The following is a 19,342-nucleotide window of genomic DNA, read 5'->3' on the forward strand; positions in this document are numbered from 1 at the left end:
TGCCTGGGTTGTTCGTGGAAGTTAGGAGACTCTTTACTGCATGTGCATGTAATGTATAAACAATGGTGAGGGTTAGGGTTTGATTTTTTTGTTTTAATGAACTAATCAGTTTTTTTTTGTTAGCTTAATGTTGTAAAATTGGTTTTACATTATTAGTTTTTGTCTGTTTACAGTTTAAATTAATAAAATGTAAGTCAACCCCAAACATGTTGTAAGCAGCCAGGACTGGTCAAAACACGGCACTTACTAATATTATGTTTGTGGAATACCAGTTATGCCGCAAAATCCACCCGTTTTTAGCCAAGTGACGGCCATTTTGTCACTTCTATTGCCTGAAAATGACATCACAATTGCTCAGGGATGAGGTAACAACCAGGCATGGCTCAGCTTCAGACAAGAGGTGCACAACGATTGGTCGCTTCCTGAGCCCTGAGCAACTGTGATGTCATTTTCCGTCAACAAAATTGACAAAATGGCCGCCCGCTAAGATGGTTGAAAACAGGTGGATTTTGCTGCCTATCGCATATTCCACAAACGCAATATTTATCAGAATGCCATGTTGAGACTAGTGAAGGCGCATGGAAAATTTAAATACAAATAATGTTTTGGGCTTGTCTTCCCTTTTAATTGGCAATTCTTAACAATTTTAGGTGGCAGCATCAATTACTCTGGATTTTTCACTTTTTTGCGGCACAGCTTGGTCGCCATCCCCCACGGACAAGTGGGAGATTGTGGTTTTCTATTAAACAGGTTTAACAGAGGGCATGTAGCTGGCCCATATTAGCATAAAGCTACATATGGAGCATGTATAGTGCTGTGTATACATTGTCGCAAGCTAATCTGGGTTGCGTACCACACGTGGTGCTCGCATCTGCAAGCCTTGAAGACACATAAGGGTATTGCATATTGTTTCAAGTGCCCACTGTTGGTTTCAGCAAGGGGCTGCGTTTCCTGTCCTCAACCTCTTTGTGCCCCTTCCTTTAGTTGAATACGAGTCACACACACACCGCACACACACACACTCTAAGAAGCACGGCCAAGGCAACGGATCTGCATGCTGTCTCATCCGATTTCCACATCACCTCGCCCGAAATACATTGCGCCCTTTTCCGTGTGCACTTTCTATTTATGTCGTTGGTGTCTGCTGGGAGTGAACTGAGCTATAGTTAAGGTGGCAGTTTTGTAACGATAGTAGGTCACAATGTCTTGAGGGGGATCCACAAGTTAAATACGGTTTTTCGTCAAGGACACGGATATTCAAAGTTGACTGCAGGAATGCAGTTACTATCCAAAACTCGTCTTTTTTTTCTTTGCATTTTTTGAATAGCAATGATAATCGAACCATGAAATGTAACGGTCGATTCGTGAATCAATTTATTTCATTTAGCTCCTGATTGGAGAACAGCAAGTTGTGTAAAAATATTGAACAGACGTGCTTTCAAAAGTGTGGAGAAGGTCAAATTAAGCTCAAATCCCGAGGTCATAACGCATTTTGGGTATATTTTGAAATTTCACCCAACAGCTGAATAATCTAACCTTTTGAGAGTCGTGTATAAGAAGATATGGCATGGTCAAGAAAGTGTTAATGCTCACAAACAACTGCTGCCGCCTCTCGTTACGAGTGCTAATGATGTCAGCGGAGGGGCACCCGCTTGTTGATTAGCCTAAATGAAGGGCTAATAGAAGTTGCCCGAGCGTAATTAATGACTGAAGGGTCGCCTAACGAAGACGAGAGCGTGCCGCTGTGGCATGCGGGTAGACCCGGGGTTAAGTGCGCCAACAGACAACACGGCAGGGCAAACCTCATCAGCTTGGCCATGCTAGCTAACCCGTGATGCCCTGCCACCGTGAGCTACGCCAATGCCCAAGACGGACCCGTCTTCCCGACCTGGGCCTAATTAGCTGTCACGGCAGGTGTACCAGTGGCGCTGTGTGGTCTTGTATCTCTGACAGTGTCGGACCCCACCGAGCTTCCCCTTGACACTCTGCACCACAGCAGACCGTGTATGCGTGTGTGTGTGTGTGTGTGTGAGAACATAGAATACATCAATTTTAGAGATTGGCATGATAATATTCTACTTTACTTATCGTAACGCAGGCAAGTATATACTTTGGGTTCCATCTAGGACCATTTTTAAGTGCATCGCCTATTCATGCCGTGTTCACCACTTCATCAATATGCAGTGTAGAAAGAATAAAGCAGATTCATAAGCTAAATCAATTATGCAATGTGATGCAATGTGGCATGGTTTATTGGAGTTGAGAATGTTCTAATGTTGCTTTCATTCAGCCATGTCCAAAGTTCAGCCTAAGGGCAGCGAGGCAAACCATAGATAATTTTTGCCTTGGCCCGAGGCATACTCCGATAAATAAATGTAGGAATGTCATACAATTGCTGTAATGCAAGCGTCATTTGCAAGTTATTCATGACAACTGGCAACTTTCATCATGGAAATAGATCTAGCGACCACAAAGTCACAAAGGTCCACCTCCATGTTTGCTCATTCATGAGGAGGCTTCTCCACCGTTTTTCATGATCTAAAAAAATTAAAAAACTACAGTGTTAAAAGTTTCAATGGAATAGACGTGCACACTCGGGCTGGGAATAAAAAAAAATAAAATAGATATATTAATTTGAATAGATTTTCCTTTTCATAGACTGATATCAAGTCATAAAACCTTATATCGATACTTTTAATAACGTCTTTTTCTCAATAAATTTCCATAACTTAAGGCGTCACCTGAGATCTTGTCACTGTGCAAAAGTACCGTACCAAAACAAAATGGTGGAAGCAGTGAAGTCCACGCCAACAAGCATGAAGGCAGATGTATCTATTGTTTTGATCAGGTCATGTTAAATAAAACTAAAAAAAAATACTAATGTACCTAGTCACAGCAGTTTGTGCTAATTGCAGCATGCCTTTCATACCAAATTAAAATTGGTACTGCATGAAATCCTTGATTGAAACGAAAAAGAGTGAATTGGGAATCGAAAAGCGAATTGGGCCCTTGTGTATCGAATCAAATCTGGAAATTTGATTCAATACCCAGCCCTAGTGCACACACGTGCATAATGTATGTAAGTAATGTAATCACTCCCTTCCCCATTTGATCATGATAGCGCGGTAGAATCACTAGAAATGAATCGCAAATTAAAATAAAGTCGGAGGGAGTAAAGCACACCCTCATTTTATATTTCCTTTACTGTAATTATCGCAAGTGTTCCTCCTGCCCATTATTCATGACAACCGGCAACCGTGATCAATACAAATCAACAGAACAACTATAAATAATGCACCTTCCAAAAAGTCCAAGACACTCTGTTACTGTGCGTGTCATATAATTAATTTGATTGTGCTTCCCGCCAAGTATTCATGAAAGCCATCACCTTGCATAATAGACCGTAAATACTTGACATACAGTAGAACAGCTATAAAAAAAATAAAAAAAAATACACATCGGCGCATGCACGGGCACAATTTACGAGTCAAGTGTGACGTGATTTCTACTCCTGACACGGTTTCATGATAACTGGTAACTTCTCAATGGCTATGACTAATCCACAGAGTCAAAAAAGTCTGTGGCACGGATTGCGCGTTCAGAATGTATGAGTCGAAGAGCAACTCAGTTGCTCAGCTTGAAGGTATTTTAATTAATACACACACGTGCACGCCCACGCACACAAGTAAAGTCTAGAAATAGTTGTTTTATTTTGTGGCCGATGAATGATCGTTGCAGTGAAATCCAACGGCCTTGTGTGAACACATAATTGAGTAAGTACTACTTGTATGACAACTAATTCAAACGATTACATCATTGTTACAAACAATTCGTTCGCAACATTCCATCATTGCCCTGCATGTTCTATTTGTATACCCTTCTTCATTTCTACGGAACATACTTGTATACAGCGTCAAGTGTTAAACACACACACTCACACACAACAGCGTGCACGGTGATGTATGGCTCATTTGCGGCGTGATATGTTCTACACGCGGTCACTATACATCAGCCACTGATGTTGCGCGAACTGGTCCATTTGATCCTCTTTGGCAGATGGATCCAATCGGCCGTATTGGCCTGTGACAGAAAGCAATCTAACGGCAGCCTCATTGATGATGATGAGTTCTGTTCCATTGCGCCCGAGATCCAGTCCAATTTCAAAAGCAAATTCAGCCATTCATCTTCCAAATAATTGTGGCACTTTATCAATTGCTCCCGGCTCTTTTATCTATCATTTCGATTGATGTGATCATTTTCCAAAATAGCCGTCTGTACCGAGTCCGGTCTTGAGACACGGTCGCGTGGCTTTGCTGGTGTGTGCGTGTGCGTGCGTGTGTGTGTGTGTGTGTGTGTGTCTGAGTCTTTATACTTTTCAATATATTAGCCACGGTATGTGAATGGCATGGGTGCGTTTGTAAGGGTGAACACACTCCAAAATTGATTTTTTTTTGTGGTTGCAGCATGTTTGCAAAAGTATTCTTAATACTCCTCATATAAACTTTCCAAAATTCAACCCCTGAAGCCAGTTTCAATTAACATGAAATTTGGTAGGCATGTATGTCTATTATGAGGAGACCCATGTAAGCATCCCAAGTAAGTAAATAAATAAACTCTGCACAAAAAGATACTCGAAATCTGCCATTTTAGTTTAATGCGGGAGTTTTAAGGTAATTTTGACCTTGTCCAGTGGTCGGGTCCTTCAAAAGCATCTATTTTTGTAGATTGGCAGACTTGGCATAAAATGTTTTTAATTTGGTAGAAGCGCAACACCTTACTGGCCGTTATTTAAGCCCACCCCCCACGACATACTCAGTTTTGTGCTTTTTTTTTTTTGTTCCTTGATTTTGATACAAATGAGCCACGCTGGCTGGAAAAGTCCTCGTCCATCCCACAACGGCGCAAACGCCCCATTACGTCCAATTCTATTAGTGCAAAGTCTAGAAAAATATCAAGCAAAAGAAAACTTCTCCCACGCGCAGTAAGGCTATGCTTTACGCTAGATTTCAGTCCAGCACAAAAATAGGTCCCTATGTCTGATTGCTATCAAAATTGAACGGCATGTCTTAGACCAGGGGTGTCAAACTCATTTTTGTGGACGGGCCACATCGTAGTTGTGGTTTCCCTCAGAGGGCCGGTATGACTGTGAACCCATATAAATTGATTGGAAAGCCAGTTTTGAAATCAGAAGCTAGTAAGTAATTGTTCAACAATTTTTCAATTTATTTTAAAAGGGGAGGATTGGTAACAAATAAATGGCAATATCTCATATCTCAGTGTTGTTAAAAGTGAAGAAAATATGCTAGAAACAGGAAGTTGATGCAGATGATTTGCCCTTTGCGGGCCACATAAAATGAGGTCGCGGGCCAGATCTGGCCCCCGGGCCTTGAGTTTGACACGTGTCTTAGACAGATGGACAACATTTAATTATTGGGTGTGGGTGGAGCATGTTAGCCAACTTTGATGCAATAAAATCCAATTAAAGCTGTGATTAACTGACCCTTATGTCAATCGGAGAATGTGTGTTGAAAATGCTACTTTGAAGGAAATTGGAGCAACAGTAGCTGAGCTCGATATCCGTCTGCATTTCTGATGGCGGCACTGATGAATCTCTTCAGAGCCAAAAAAGTTTGAGTAAGCTTTGACCGTGTAGAACTGACTCATTAAACTTTTGTGCTGAGATGCTCCACCCACACAGAATGATGAAACGTGAATATTTTCACAATTTTTTTTTTCACTCTGTCTCGTAAACAAATTTGATAGCAGTCAGACATGATCTCTCAAGCAAATTTGCTTCTTGAAGGACATGTGGAAAATGGACAAAAGTGTCCAAAGATGGACCAAGCTGGCCAACATCTTATGTATTTTTGGTTATATGTTTTTGAGACTTTGTTTGTGTGGACTCATTCTAAACATGCCTACAAATTTTCAAACAGGAAAGTGAAACTGGCCTCGGGGGGCGAAATGAACGTGGACTGGCATAGAGTCGCTTATCATTCATGGCTGTATGTGTTTACTTAATCTTGTGAGGACGCACCAGTGATATGCAACCTTGTGGGGACACCATTGTTTTTTCTACGGGCCTTTTCACAGGTTCACAACAGGAAAATACTTGGATGAGACCATTGTGAGCGCCCATCAGCATGTAAATGTGTGTTGTGGGCCAATGAAGTAGCGCAATTGTAAAACATACTTTACGTTGATATTAAATGTTTCCTTCTCGACTTTGAATTTAGATTTTTTTTCTTTTTTTTTTGCAGAAGTATACATATATTCTGCCACCGTACAGATGGCTATGCCCATTCTCGGCTAATTTGCATGCATGCGTACGTTTGCCTTCAGTCAACACTTTCTTTGATTTGGTGCCTGCCTTTATTAAGATATTACATTGGTGCCCCCGCTCCGACAGATCCAATTTTCACATTGTTGTCAGCACCCAAACTACTTAGTATTCTCAGTGAATGTACAGAGGCCAAGATGAAACAGATGCGGTGTTATACGACAACCCTGTCATAAACCATGCTTTCAATGGAGGTGGGGGGGCACGAGAGTTAAGCGTTCTGCTTGAGAAAGATGTTAAATGTTAGAGTTGGAGTTTTGTTGTACTATTATGTGTGTTAATTAGACTTATCGTATATTTGTTTTGCTAATTCATTTGCCAAGGGGAGCGTATTTGTGTCTGCCATCAACATGGCTATGCTGCATGTATGGGTGATACAATCACTCAGAAACGAGATACGTGAGGAGAACAGAGCAGGGCATCTATACATCAGACGGATCCATGATACATCACTGCTTTACATTTACGACTCTCGACATTCTCTTTAAACTACTTTGGTAGTTTCACAAAGCCCGGCTCGAAAATATTTGCACTGTGGCCTTGCGGAGTGATTGATGCACCCGGGGAGGAACCAGGTTATTGTTATGGCTTTGCGTTTATGTGCAGGGCTCGTGTCTGTTAACCTAACCTTCTGTGATATGGAAGTATTCACTGGAGTGGATGTTTATTGATTTCATCTCCTCTTGATTAGTATGCATGCAGACAAGTTTCTACAGTACATGCTGAATACGCCAGCGCCGTTTGCTATTACTTGCTAATGAATCTGTCGTGAAATCAGCATTCAAATACAGGGATTATTTGGGATCTACATTCGATGAAAAATAAGTTTCCTAAATAATGTCGGAGGAACTGTGTGTGCAAAGCGCTTAAAAGTAACTGTTGTTCGTTTGTCTAATAGTCCAACGACAAAACACTTTGAATGTTATGTTCATCCCAACTTGCAATGGTGTGTATCAGAATAAAATCATATTTCCACATAGCTCCCAATATGATCAATATATTTTGTGTTGACCGCCGATCAGTGCTTTATTCTTCCAACCCAAAAGTTAGTTGAAGCACCAACTTACTCGCGACTTCGATTAGGAGGACAGCCGATTCAGAAAATTAATGGCAAGACAAATCAGCATAATTGGGCACAATTTCAACCATCGCATATCAATCCACGAGTGTTAGTTTACTGAAAACAGACCTTTATGATCCATAAGATTTCGGAACATTGCCTTCATTTACTAAGACCGTTGACACTTTGTTACGATTAACTACGTTAGGAAGCTGTTTATTATCGGACTTGTATCTTTTGGCCCACACTCACCAAGTGGCAACAACTGTTGTGGCTTTATACATTCAGGTAATAATTGACAAAAGTCAGCGACAAGTTATTAGTGTCTGTTTTCTGAAGGAATTTCTAAAAACATTGGGGTCCTCCGTTTCCATTTCCACGAGGGGAGATCGTCCATTACCCACGAAATAGTTAAGTCATAATCACCATCTGAGCCGCTTCTCCAACTGAGAATTGCGGGCGTACTGGAGCCAATCCCAGCTGTCTTCGGACAGTAGGCGGGGTACACCCTGAACTGGTCACGAGCCAATCACAGGGCACACAAAGATGAACAACCACTCACCTTCACACTCACACCTAGGGACAATTTGGAGTGTTCAATCACGGGGAGAACATGCTAATGCCACATAGGAAGGCCGGAGCCGGAATCGAACCCTGCACTTCTGAACTATGAGGTAAACGTGCTAAGCAGTCACCCACCATTCCGCCTCACAGTCAACATTTGTATGGACTTGCCTTTGCATTGTCCACTTCTGATAAAACTGCAGTTATGTCAAATAACTAATTCCATTGGAGGCGTTCCTTGCTTATGAAATAACGTAGTCGTATCTGACTTAATTCGAGGTTTGGCAAGATGGGAATGTATTTCATTCCTCAACAATTTGGCTGCCTTGGAAGTCTATGGAAATGTATGACAAGAAGAAAAGAAAAATCCTGCACTTGGTCCCACCCCTATTATGCAAACTAATTTAACGCTCATCTCACTTCAGTTTGCTCATGCTAAAGACAAGCGAGAACTTTCTTCAAAAGTTCAACTTTTCCATTCTTTCCTGATCCCCAAGCTTCTTGTAACTGTGATTTCTTCGCCTAATCTTGCATCTTTAATCTTACTTCCTTGCGCTTGGTGTTCTCGCTCCCCTATTTTAGCCCGCCACTTTTACTTCCTTTTCCAAATACTTTCTGCACGCGCCCTGGCGAGTCGTCCCCCGCGAGAATGAGCCAGAGACGGCAAAGCAGAGCGGCCGCCTCACAAGAGCAGACCTCATAAAACTCTCTGTCACTTTGACTAATTTGTTAGTCTTATCGCTCTGTGTCCAATCGTCACCCCTCCGCTAGAGAGGGAGGGAGGAAGGGAGATAGGGAGACAAAAATGGGGCAGTAAAGCTAATGTAGCAGCCTGGCCATTGGGCGCATGGACCTCCATGGCAATCCATCTCCAGTCTAAGAAAGAAAAGAGGCTTTATGGAGCAGAGGATAACATGATGGCTCAATTTCTCATTCGTTTTCTGTCTCGGGGTTCCGCCCTCCCACCTCAAGTCTAAGCAAAAATTAAGCAAAGATAGGAGTTTACGAGCGCGGGCGAGCCTCACGGCACGGCAAACTGAATTAGATGGGATGACGGTGCCAAAGCGGGCGGAGCCACTCAGAGGGCCAACACAGATAGTGGGAGATGAATAAATGTCAACGCTCCTGCCTGGTGAACAATTACGGGGAATGAGAGGGAGATTACGAAGACAAAACAAAAAAAAAAAAAGAAAAGAATACACATTCAAGGAGAGCCATCGCTTTGCATCACATGAAGCAAGCTCGACGTGACATTTTCCACAACGACATGCAGTAATTTGACCTTCAAGTTAACGCTTCAATGACATGAGGATGCCACACTGGCTTTGAATGAGGCACAACCAACAACTTTCTCGTAGTGTTAAACGAGCCCAGTCCCCTCTCGGGTTGTGTTATCTGATTTTAGGCAACACCTAGTGGTTATCTTCTTGGTTTTCTTCCTGTGCTCAGTTTTCATGGCCTTAACCATGCTTGTTTTTTCTCGAATTCCAAAACCATACTCGCAAGGTTCAATTATTCGTGAGTGTAAAATGTGAGTTTGAACAGTTTCTTGTCAATGTGTGATCTGTAAAGTGTACTGCACATCTCATGCTCGAGTAATTTGAGCATCAAAAAGAATTTTTTTTTTCTGCCTCGAGTACTCGTTTCTTTACGTTTACACTGGCAGGAAGATGGCCACCCTACAAATAAACCTTACTTGTCAAATGTATGTAAATCAATGCCTTGGTGCACTTTTATTTTGAAGTTGTAACACCAGCAGCTGGTCGTGGTAGAACGGCTGACTTGACGCAATTTGAGACTGTGTTTGAGAGGTCGTTGATAGCCGTTGCAAACTGTTGCTGTCTTACATTTAAAAAAATTTATAGGGACTTCATGGCACTGACTATATATATATATATATATATATATATATATATATATATATATATATATATAAAGAGAGAGAGAGAGAGAGCTTTAAAACTCATTGAGTTTAGAACAACAGCACCTCTGCTGTCTGCAGCCAAGTACTGCACTCATTTGTGCCATAATTGCTTCAAGACACTATTAATCAACAATCATTTCCACACATTCAAATAAAGAAATCTGTCCATCTGCATTTGCGTCCTCATACAGGATCAGACAAAAAGTGTGAAATGGATTCCCAGTCCATGTGCTCATCGCAATCACCCTTACTGGTGCCTACTCCAGGGTTGACTACATCCTGGATGACAAGAAAAGTAGAAAATTGGACGGGTGTACTTGAAGCGTCCCGTTTCCTTTCTGCGACTTTTGAGTGCTGATGACTTCCCAGATAGTGCCCGTCTCAAACAGCATTAAACAGCAGAAAGGGTTCCGAGCTAAGAATAGGCCAAATGTTTCCGCCATCCACCCTTATGCCAAGCTGTCAGCCCCCATTCCCTCTCCCCGCGACTCCACACTGAGCCCTGCCCGTGTGTTTCCCCATCACTCGGATTCTAACCCCGTCTGCTCCAACAAACTCCGCCGACTGAAACTCTCCCGACTTCCTGGCCTGGCGGGGAGGCGGCGGTGAACACACGCTCCAATTTGAGAGAGAGCGACTTTCCTGCTGCGCTGGCCCTGTTTCTTCTTTTACGCCGGAATGAGGGGCAGGGTGTCCTGATGTGTGAGTGATGGGTGATGGAAGGTGTAATTTGGGCTGGTACAGCGAGGCCTTTGCTCGATCTAGGAGCTTACCTGTCAGGGAAATGGGCCCTGAGGGAGATAATTGCATTTTAAACCAGGGTGGATTTTTAACAACTACATGATCTGAATGGATCCTGAAAGCATTTTTTTTTGCTAGACAGCACACATTTGCCCAAGATTTTTTTTTTTAGCTAATTCCGAGTAGTTTGCTCTTATTGTCATCAAGAAGACTTGACCTGGATCTGCCTGTAAGCTTCTCTTCTTGCCATAACCTTTTAGAAGCAAGAGTTCCGAACCAACACTTAAAGCAAATACAGTTAAACCGCTAAAGTGTTCATATTCTGGCCACATTCCAAGTGAAATTTATTTTTGAATGGATATCTTTTAGCTGAAGGAATCTGTAAAATATTAAGGCAAGGCAGTTTTGTACATAACCACAAAGACAACACCTGCAAACTGAAGCAGAGAAAACAAAAGTAGCTTATAAGTATGACCTGAGCGTACATTGACACCATTTAAACACATCAACGGAAAACTTTAAAACATTTAAAAGTAAATGAATAAAATTGGGTTTCTAAAATCACTACAGGAAAAATATCTAAAACGTTTTCAATTTTGTACACATGTGTTACAAAAATAATATTGTCTACTGTCATAACATGGACAGTAAAATCATGTGAAATGATTAATTGACCAAAAAGCCATTAATCAAGAAAATGTATGTTGTACTTGGCAAATACCGCCTTAGAATATGCGAGAACTCACCAAGGTTATTTAAAATGGTGACATTTTGTCTCTCTAAACAATTGCAAGCTGTATCAATCATTTTCTACAAAATCAATGTCAATTAAGAATATCTTTTTATTTTACTACTTTTGGGACATCTATAAAACACATTGTTAACCTTATGGCACAATTGCAGAAATCTTTATAATTTATTGTTGTGGGAAAAAAAAAAAAAAGAAATACGGTGCTTGCTAAAAAAAAAAGAAAAAAAATAATATTTTTTTTCCTAAAATGTTCAAATATGAGACTTAGGCAACGACGCTGTTTAGCTAACAAAATCCAAATCCAAGTTAATGCTCGATTGGGCAAGGGTATATAGAAATTCTGGAAACCATTGCCAGAATCAACAACTATTAATAAAACGCAAAAGATTGGGCGGTTGTTTCATGCAGTATTTCGCCCTCACAAAAGGAGGATTCTCCATCTTATCACGTGCCATCGGCTCTTTAAGAAAAGTCAGTCAGCATTAAACCCCTTTAATGAGCGTTAAACGTTGTCAATGGCACCAGCCGCAACAATAAAAACACAGCTGAGAGGCAGGAATCATAATAAGACGGCTCAAATAGATGACGGCTCATCGAGGTGGAAATATGTGATGGAAGGGAAAAAAAAAAAAATCATGTATGTGATAAAATAAGCCTGTGTGTTTCCTCCGTCGAGTAGGTTTTGTTTCCACAACAGCTTGTTTGCCTGTCTGGCAGTTGCACCGCACTGAAACGACCACCGTGGTTTTCAATTTTCCATGGACATTGACACAAAATAGAGTTTTATTGGAAATTTCAGTGCTCAGCGGTAATGCGCGGCGGCAGTGTTTGTTTTGCTAGCCGCTGTCCATCAAGCCCAACAGGACAGGATAACCAAGGAAATCTTTTGCTAGTTGCCTATTTCGGAAAATGTGTCTGTCTATTTGAGAACACCATTTTGAAGCGTTGAAGCTAGGCAGGGTGAAGATTCCCCCCCCATTTTCAAGCAACCGTCCGACAACACTATATAACACTCAGATCAAAGCCGAAAGGTGAGAAGAGCTAGATTGAGTTTTGATGTCTACACGGATTAGTGTTAGCTAACAGCTATAGCTTGTGATAACCAGCATTTTCATGATTGCGTGATGACGTTTTTAATGTGTGGTGGTGGTGTGGGGGTTATTTGTGGATGGATGGATCCACGACACTAACTGACAAGTGTAGTTCATGAGGAAATTACAATTCTTCGTGTCTTTGTGGTGGATTGTGTGCGTTTTTTAGTCCTTGGGCCAAAGTGCCACACGGTCTGCATGGGAGCAAAATCTGGACTGGTTATTGGCAAAGCAATACATGAAAAGCGGGGGACCTGAAACAGGGTTGCCCCCTCGAAATTATACAATTTCAGCACGGCAACAAAGTAAGTTGTGTAAAGTGCGCTATCATTCGTCAACTGGTGGTATTTTGACAAAATCAAATCACAGACCCCAGACCACTGTTTCACTAAAACATGCATCATTGCAAAGTCTTAATGAATATCTTTGTAATTATTATTTTTTTCTTTATTATTCTAAATCCGCTGCCGAGAAGTGCAGCACTTCCTTGAAAAATGCTGTTTTGGAATGACTAATTATACCGTTCAGATTAATACATTTGCATATGGTTAATCAATCGATCAGTCAGGCTTTGTATTATTGACGACTTCAAGCAACGGCATTGATGAATACATTTTAGAAAGGCTCATTATCTGCCATTGGCACCACATCAAGATGTACTTTTTCTCCACTTTCCATCCCAGGGGACATTTTTCCTCATGGAGAACTTGATTTGTCATGCAGCGCCATGATTGGTGCAGCTGTTTAAAACTTAAGATGAGTAATGTGACTGGCTGAGAAGATTTATCAAAGCTTCTTCAGATAAATACAACAATTCACCAAAAAAAAAAAAAAAAAAGGCAGTTTAGGGTATGCTTGAAGAAGAACTCAAAGGTGTGTATCCACAATCGCTTTTTTTTTCTTTTCATTGCGAAACTAACAGCTTATTTCACGTTAATGGCAAGGGCAGCATTTGCTAGTCTTGCCTATTAATAAAAGACAAACGGTGGAACTAGCGACGTCCCAGCAACTGATTAGAGAGCTACTACAAGTGAGGCAATTACTAAAGCGTTTCTAGCTTAAAAACACAGTTCAGTTCAGGCACAATACATTTTCATCCAATCTTTTAGAACAGTTTTCCAACATTTATTTGGATACAATGGATATTTAACTTTTATGTGCACACATTTTAGGTGAATCATTATGTGCAGACACACACATCTGTCCTTGTTGACATTGCGTATCCCTTTAGACAAAGAATGGTCAAGCGTGGTCAAAGGCCACCGCTGACCTTGTCTCGCTTCCTCGATGCTGCGCTTGTTATCAATCAGACGCGAAGACTGAGGCATGTGCAAGCAAACACGCACACACAGAGTACAAGTCCTTCAGTGGAACAATGCAAGCAAGCTCCGCTCTTCCACACTATTGCGTTTCCAACCCTCCCTGTCTTAAACACACTTTTATTCATCATAAAATAATGAAAAATATAGATTCAATGCCGCCGAGTGGGGAAAAAAAAAGACAAAAAGTGAATGTATAGACATAAAGCAAATAGAGCATGAAGGAGGGGAAATGTAGGGAGGCGGGGAGGGTTGACTGTATAAAAAATAAAAAAAAGTGGAAAAATGGCAGGGATGAGGAGAACGAGAGATGGCCTCTCTAAGTGCGCCTGCGTAGGCGCAGAGCTGCAAGTTCCCAGGCAGGACAGCATGAGCTGCCTATTTGTCAGCATTGATCAAGCCATTAAGGGGCTGTGGAGGGAAGCATATTGGTTTTGGAGGCCAAAAGGGCACTGAGAGACAAATATAAAGCAAGACATGGACAGGATGGTGGGGGGTGGTCTTCTATCCCCCGCAGTCAGACGTCTGCCAGATGAATAAACTGGACGTCTTTCTTTCGAATGTTGATGCAGCTTATCTTATATAGGCCCAACGGGAAAATCGCTAGAAATCGTTTCACTGAAGCTGGATTTACACGGATAAGTGCTTTAGTCTGATTTAGTAGCGATATCAATTTATATTTACTTTTTCTTAACCCCCTTTCACACTGTCTGTCAACTGTGTTCATGGAATGTGTGAAGGCCTCAACACACCAATCCGCCGTCGCAAAGTCGGCACACACCATCCGTTCGGTGTAGCATGCCACGGTGTAAAGTCGGAGCAGTTTTTGGGGCGTGTTCGGCCGAATCAACGCGTAGAATCGGGTCCGCTGTTGGATGAAATGAAGACTGTGATTGGCTGTCAGCTAGCGAATCAGTGCACTGGACAAGAACCGGAAGTGACAGAGGTGGAAAAACTGTGAAAATTGCAGCTATTTCTCAAGAACTAAATCAACTTTGCTCATTTTCACTTCTCCTCTATTGAAATAATTAGGCTTGGCGGGGTACTACTTCTCTACTCATGCATGCGCAGAAGGTTCGGAGTAGTTGGCGACTCCGTCTGGTTTTGCGGTGTGTTCTTTGGTACAGTCCAACGTGCCGACTTCTAAGCCGATGCGACTGTTGGCCGCGACGGCCGACGGCAGATTGGTGTGTAGATGCCTTTAAAGAGGACTGACACGGAATGCATGAACCAAAGCCACACACAAATTTTCTTGCCTTCAGAGACAACCGGAGCAAAAGTCGCATAGTCGGGACCAAGGGTAGAAATTTTTGACTGGGCGGATGAGGCTACCTGTATTTTCATCCAAATTCAAGATGGCCACCCAAGTTGGCTTTTGTGTGGATCTTTCACAGCTGTGTGGAATGTACCAATAAAGCGTAACGGGATTTAACTTTACCAATAAATGGGCAAACTTCCATAGTGTCACATGCACATCCATTTGTCTTGAAAGCAATTCTCACTGTCCCAGATGCACTGATGTCACCATGCATTTTTATCATAATTATCACAACAGCTGTGTCAATGCACACATGGGTGCTAGAAAAGTCATACAAAGGGCTTTCAAGAGTCGTATCTGATGTTGCTGTGTTTTTCTATACTAATAGAAATAATACTACCAATATGTCCAAAATCTATGCCGGATATTAAATTCATTAAAAATTCTTGGTGATCTGATGATGCTTTTTGCGTGTCTACTCTACCCACTCCCATATCGGGCCATATGGGAGAACAAAAATCCGAACTGTGCAAATGTAGTGCAAATCCATCTTTACGCAGCACTGTGACACTAAAATCCTTCTTAGCCAGCTTCCCACGATAGACCAAATGTGAATCACCTCCATTGTGTGAGCAAGAGTTGGTGGTTGGTGCATGCTTGGCCCAAAGGGGAAGGCAGAGGCTGCCTCTTCGCCCAGTCTCTGATGAATTCGTATAATTAACTCAGCCTTGATCTGTTGGCTAATCCTGCACTCCGTAATAAGGGATTAAAATGTCACCTAAGACACCTGCTGTTATTGAGCCCCGAGACTTTTTGTGCTACTGTGAAGGAGGATGGGGGACAGGTTTAAAAATAGAAAAAAAAAAATCTAAATTTGTTTGTAAGTAACATTCTCCGCAAGGGGACAATATTAGGGGACTTAGCTATTGTCATTTGAAAGTGCATGGTAGCAATGCCTCAACACCTGGCCCAGAAGTTCGCAGCAGCAGACTTGCTCTGAAAAGTCCTGCTCAGAGTCAGTGAAAAGGGACGGGAAAGTAGGACACGCTGGAAGGTGTGGGAGTTTACACAATCTTTCTTGCTCCCTCTCGCTACGACCTCCTTGGACCTAGCCAAGGAAAAAAAAAAGGGAAAAAAAGAAAGAAGTGCCAATTGCCTGGCAAACTGCCGGCAGACCGACGGGCCAGCTCGTTCCGTCTGCCTGCCGGGCACTTCCACTCTGTTGCCTAGCAACCCCAAGTGTGTTTTTGGTACCACTAATGACTCTTGTTGCAGGGCGGTGAGGCTCACGGCCACTAATGAAGCTTCTTGCCCAATTGTTGCCGTTTAAAAGTCCCAAAAGCCGACTTATCAGCAAGCGGCGAGATCTTGGGGACGTCCTTAACCTCTAATGCCCGACAAAGTGCAACACGTTTATATTTAAAGCAAGTGCAGTATATTTAACACTTACGGTGCTCCAACTGACCTACATTAGTCCTGACGTATGGCGGTTGCATAGGACAAGGACCTTTTATCCAAGACACAAACACAAACATTGTGAGGTGATATTCAAGCGTGAATGTTGTTTGATAATGTTTTTGTGTCCTAAACGCTGAACTTGTTAGGACTAACAGCAAAGCGCATCCACCAACCACTGTTTAACCCTGTTTGAGGGTGGGTATGGATTGCTATGCTCTCACCTTGACTAACGGATGTTGAGGAGTCTCCATTTCCAAATAATTTCCTCTGCAGTAGGAAACGGAAAACCACACTGCTTTGAACGCATCAGTCCTATGGAGACAAACTAACAAACAAAACAACAACAATGAAGGAGAATGTATTTATTTGAGAGGAGACTGGGGAGAGCGAGTGAATGGGAATGCTACAGTAAAGTGTAGACAATAATGCAGCAGAGCTCAGACATAAAGCACATCAACATGGTAAGTTAATGCGTAGCGTATTTACTCAATAAGTTTCACATCTGTTTAACAAGTCCGAAGCCGGGATTTGTTTTGGTCACCTATGTGGTGAACTTTAAGCACTCAGTAGTAGCTGCTCGGGCCGTAGTTTGCCCACGCCTGCCTTAGTGTCACCAACTCGTGATCTGATTGGCTATTGCAACTGTCAATCAACTAAGAGCACATTCACTCACACAGCACAGACACCGGCCGGCACGGGTCAGTCTGAAGGCATACGATGAAATCTGCCTGGCAACACGGGCTAGCTGAATTCTGATATGTAGATATATATATATATATATATAAATGAAATGCACATTTATGATGATCAAGTCTTCTTGATTTTAGGTTGTTTAAGGCCAGCAAATAAGGCCTTGACCGCCCACCTCGGGGTATATGGATCATCCTTTAATAAAGTTTGTCATAGTAGCTGTTCATAAGCGCTTTCAGGCCGTCACCTGAGCGTCGTTTCAATCCATTTTGTTCCAGTGTCACAGCGTATTGTCGGGTGAGCGCATTGTGTCCCAAGGTGTCGTCGTGTATCTGATCGTCCATACATGCCCACCAGACTCAGCTCTATATTTAGCTCGACGGTCTCGGCTCATGTCAAGCACTGTCAAGTGCTGCACTGCCTCGAGGCCCGACACCCACCATGGCGCCGGAGCTGAGTGATCTGAGCGGGCAGCGCCTTGTGCCGTTCACATGTCGTCGGCGAGATGGGCCCACAAGTGACAAAAAGACCGAAATATGATGCATGTGACCTGGATAAGCAATGGGCTGCCAGAAAAGAAAAAAAAAAAAACTCCAGCTCATGGAGGGACAAGCAGACCTTAAGTGCTTTTCTGCTTCCCCATCCAAACTCTTGGGAGTGACTCAAGATGAAACAGCAGACATGAGCACAAGAAGAAATAGATTTTTTTTAGCAGGGTGTTTTTCATCTTTGCCTAGTCACATTTTCCCCATGAAATGGTTCTTCAAATGTTCCCCATTGATTCCTACTGTAAACCATGTACCAGCTATCCATGGGGGCTGGGCCGACCAGAATGGTGGCATATTGGTGGCAATTCAAGGCAGGAAGGAGGACCGGATGATGGCAGGGAAAGGGAGGTACAGCCGAGGGTTTGGGGCAAGCTGGTGACTGAGAGTCTGGAACTGTGAGAGAACAGGAAGAGTGAGGGCCAGGATAGAAAGGACCTCTGCCTGGAGGTGCGGGCGGGGCTGATGTAATAGCATTAATCTCCAAGTGCCATCTGACACCCGGTGTGGCGCCGTCAATGAAAAGTGCGAACTCTGCTGAACTGTGAGGGGAATTCGGGCATCTCTCGAGGCGGGACCTTGCATTAATTAAATCCACTGGCTGGGATTTTTGTGTTTGACTAACAGAGTACTCGTTACACACCAGGGGCTACTATTCACATCTTCTTCAGCCTCTTGATGAATTAAGTTGCTCCCATTGTTACACACTAACCGTTCCTTCTTTTTTTTTTTTTCTCTCTCTCTCCAGATGAATCGGCCCATCCAGGTGAAGCCAGCAGACAGCGAAGGACGGGGAGGTAAATAACCTTAAAAAAAAAAAACACACACCGGCACACACAGTGGTACAAGCACAATCCTTAATATTCTTCTCTCACTTGAGACGCACTGGGAGTTAGCAGCGCGGTCCGTAATATAGGTCACTTGCTTCTATTGACTTCCCATCTGTGCCAGCAAAAAGGGGGCTGTCGCGGTTCACAGTCACTGCGAGCGGGTCAAAGACAAGCGAGAGGAACACGGCAGAAAGACGAAAGAGGATGGCGAGTAATAAGTAGACACTCTGAACCTTCTGCTCGAGGCTTCGGGGAAAAGGCATTCACATACCGAGAAGGCAAACAAACTTGGACAAAGAAAAAAGCCCTGTGCTAGAAAATTTGAGGACACTACCTTGAGCTGTACTGTTGAATTTGATTTTTTTTTTTTTTTTAGCCTTTCAATAAAATAGGAGATTCCATTTTGTGTAAGTATAATTTTCAGTATATTTTTCGTCATTGACTATTCCTCTTTTCACTGCAATCCTGAAAAAAAATATCATATTTTTTTATTCCAATAGTGTGCTTTATTCAGTATCATTACTTTTCACCAAGTGCAGTCAAATTTAAAACTCCGCGTAGCAATGAATGGGCCTTTGGACCCCCTTTACATGGCAAATGATAAACTATGACATCATTCTGTGCCCCCATTTAAGATCTTAATAGGCTGTGATTTACCATTTTCCATCAATATAGGATATCTGTCTCTGGAGCTTATTTGGGAGAATTACTGAGCGGGATTTTGTCAAATTTCCAAAAAAACATGAAGTCACATTGTCAGTGTAAAGTACA

The 19,342-nt window shown here is 42.4% G+C and overlaps 1 protein-coding gene across 8 annotated transcripts in view; it reads left to right on the forward strand.

Moving 5' to 3' along the window:
• The window catches only part of celf6 (CUGBP Elav-like family member 6), a 174,315-nt gene that overhangs the window by 90,693 nt on the left and 64,280 nt on the right, over nt 1-19,342 (forward strand). For all 8 annotated transcript variants that reach the window (XM_088297173.1, XM_088297177.1, XM_088297175.1 and 5 more), the window contains exon 3: nt 18,490-18,538. In XM_088297173.1, the coding sequence (XP_088153299.1) occupies nt 18,490-18,538 (49 nt within the window). The remainder of the gene's footprint in view (nt 1-18,489; nt 18,539-19,342) is intronic.

The sequence above is a fragment of the Idiotropiscis lumnitzeri genome, chromosome 5 (assembly GCF_059441095.1).
Source record: "Idiotropiscis lumnitzeri isolate Australia: NSW breed Sydney's pygmy pipehorse chromosome 5, RoL_Ilum_1.0, whole genome shotgun sequence".
Classification (NCBI taxonomy): Eukaryota; Metazoa; Chordata; class Actinopteri; order Syngnathiformes; family Syngnathidae; genus Idiotropiscis; species Idiotropiscis lumnitzeri.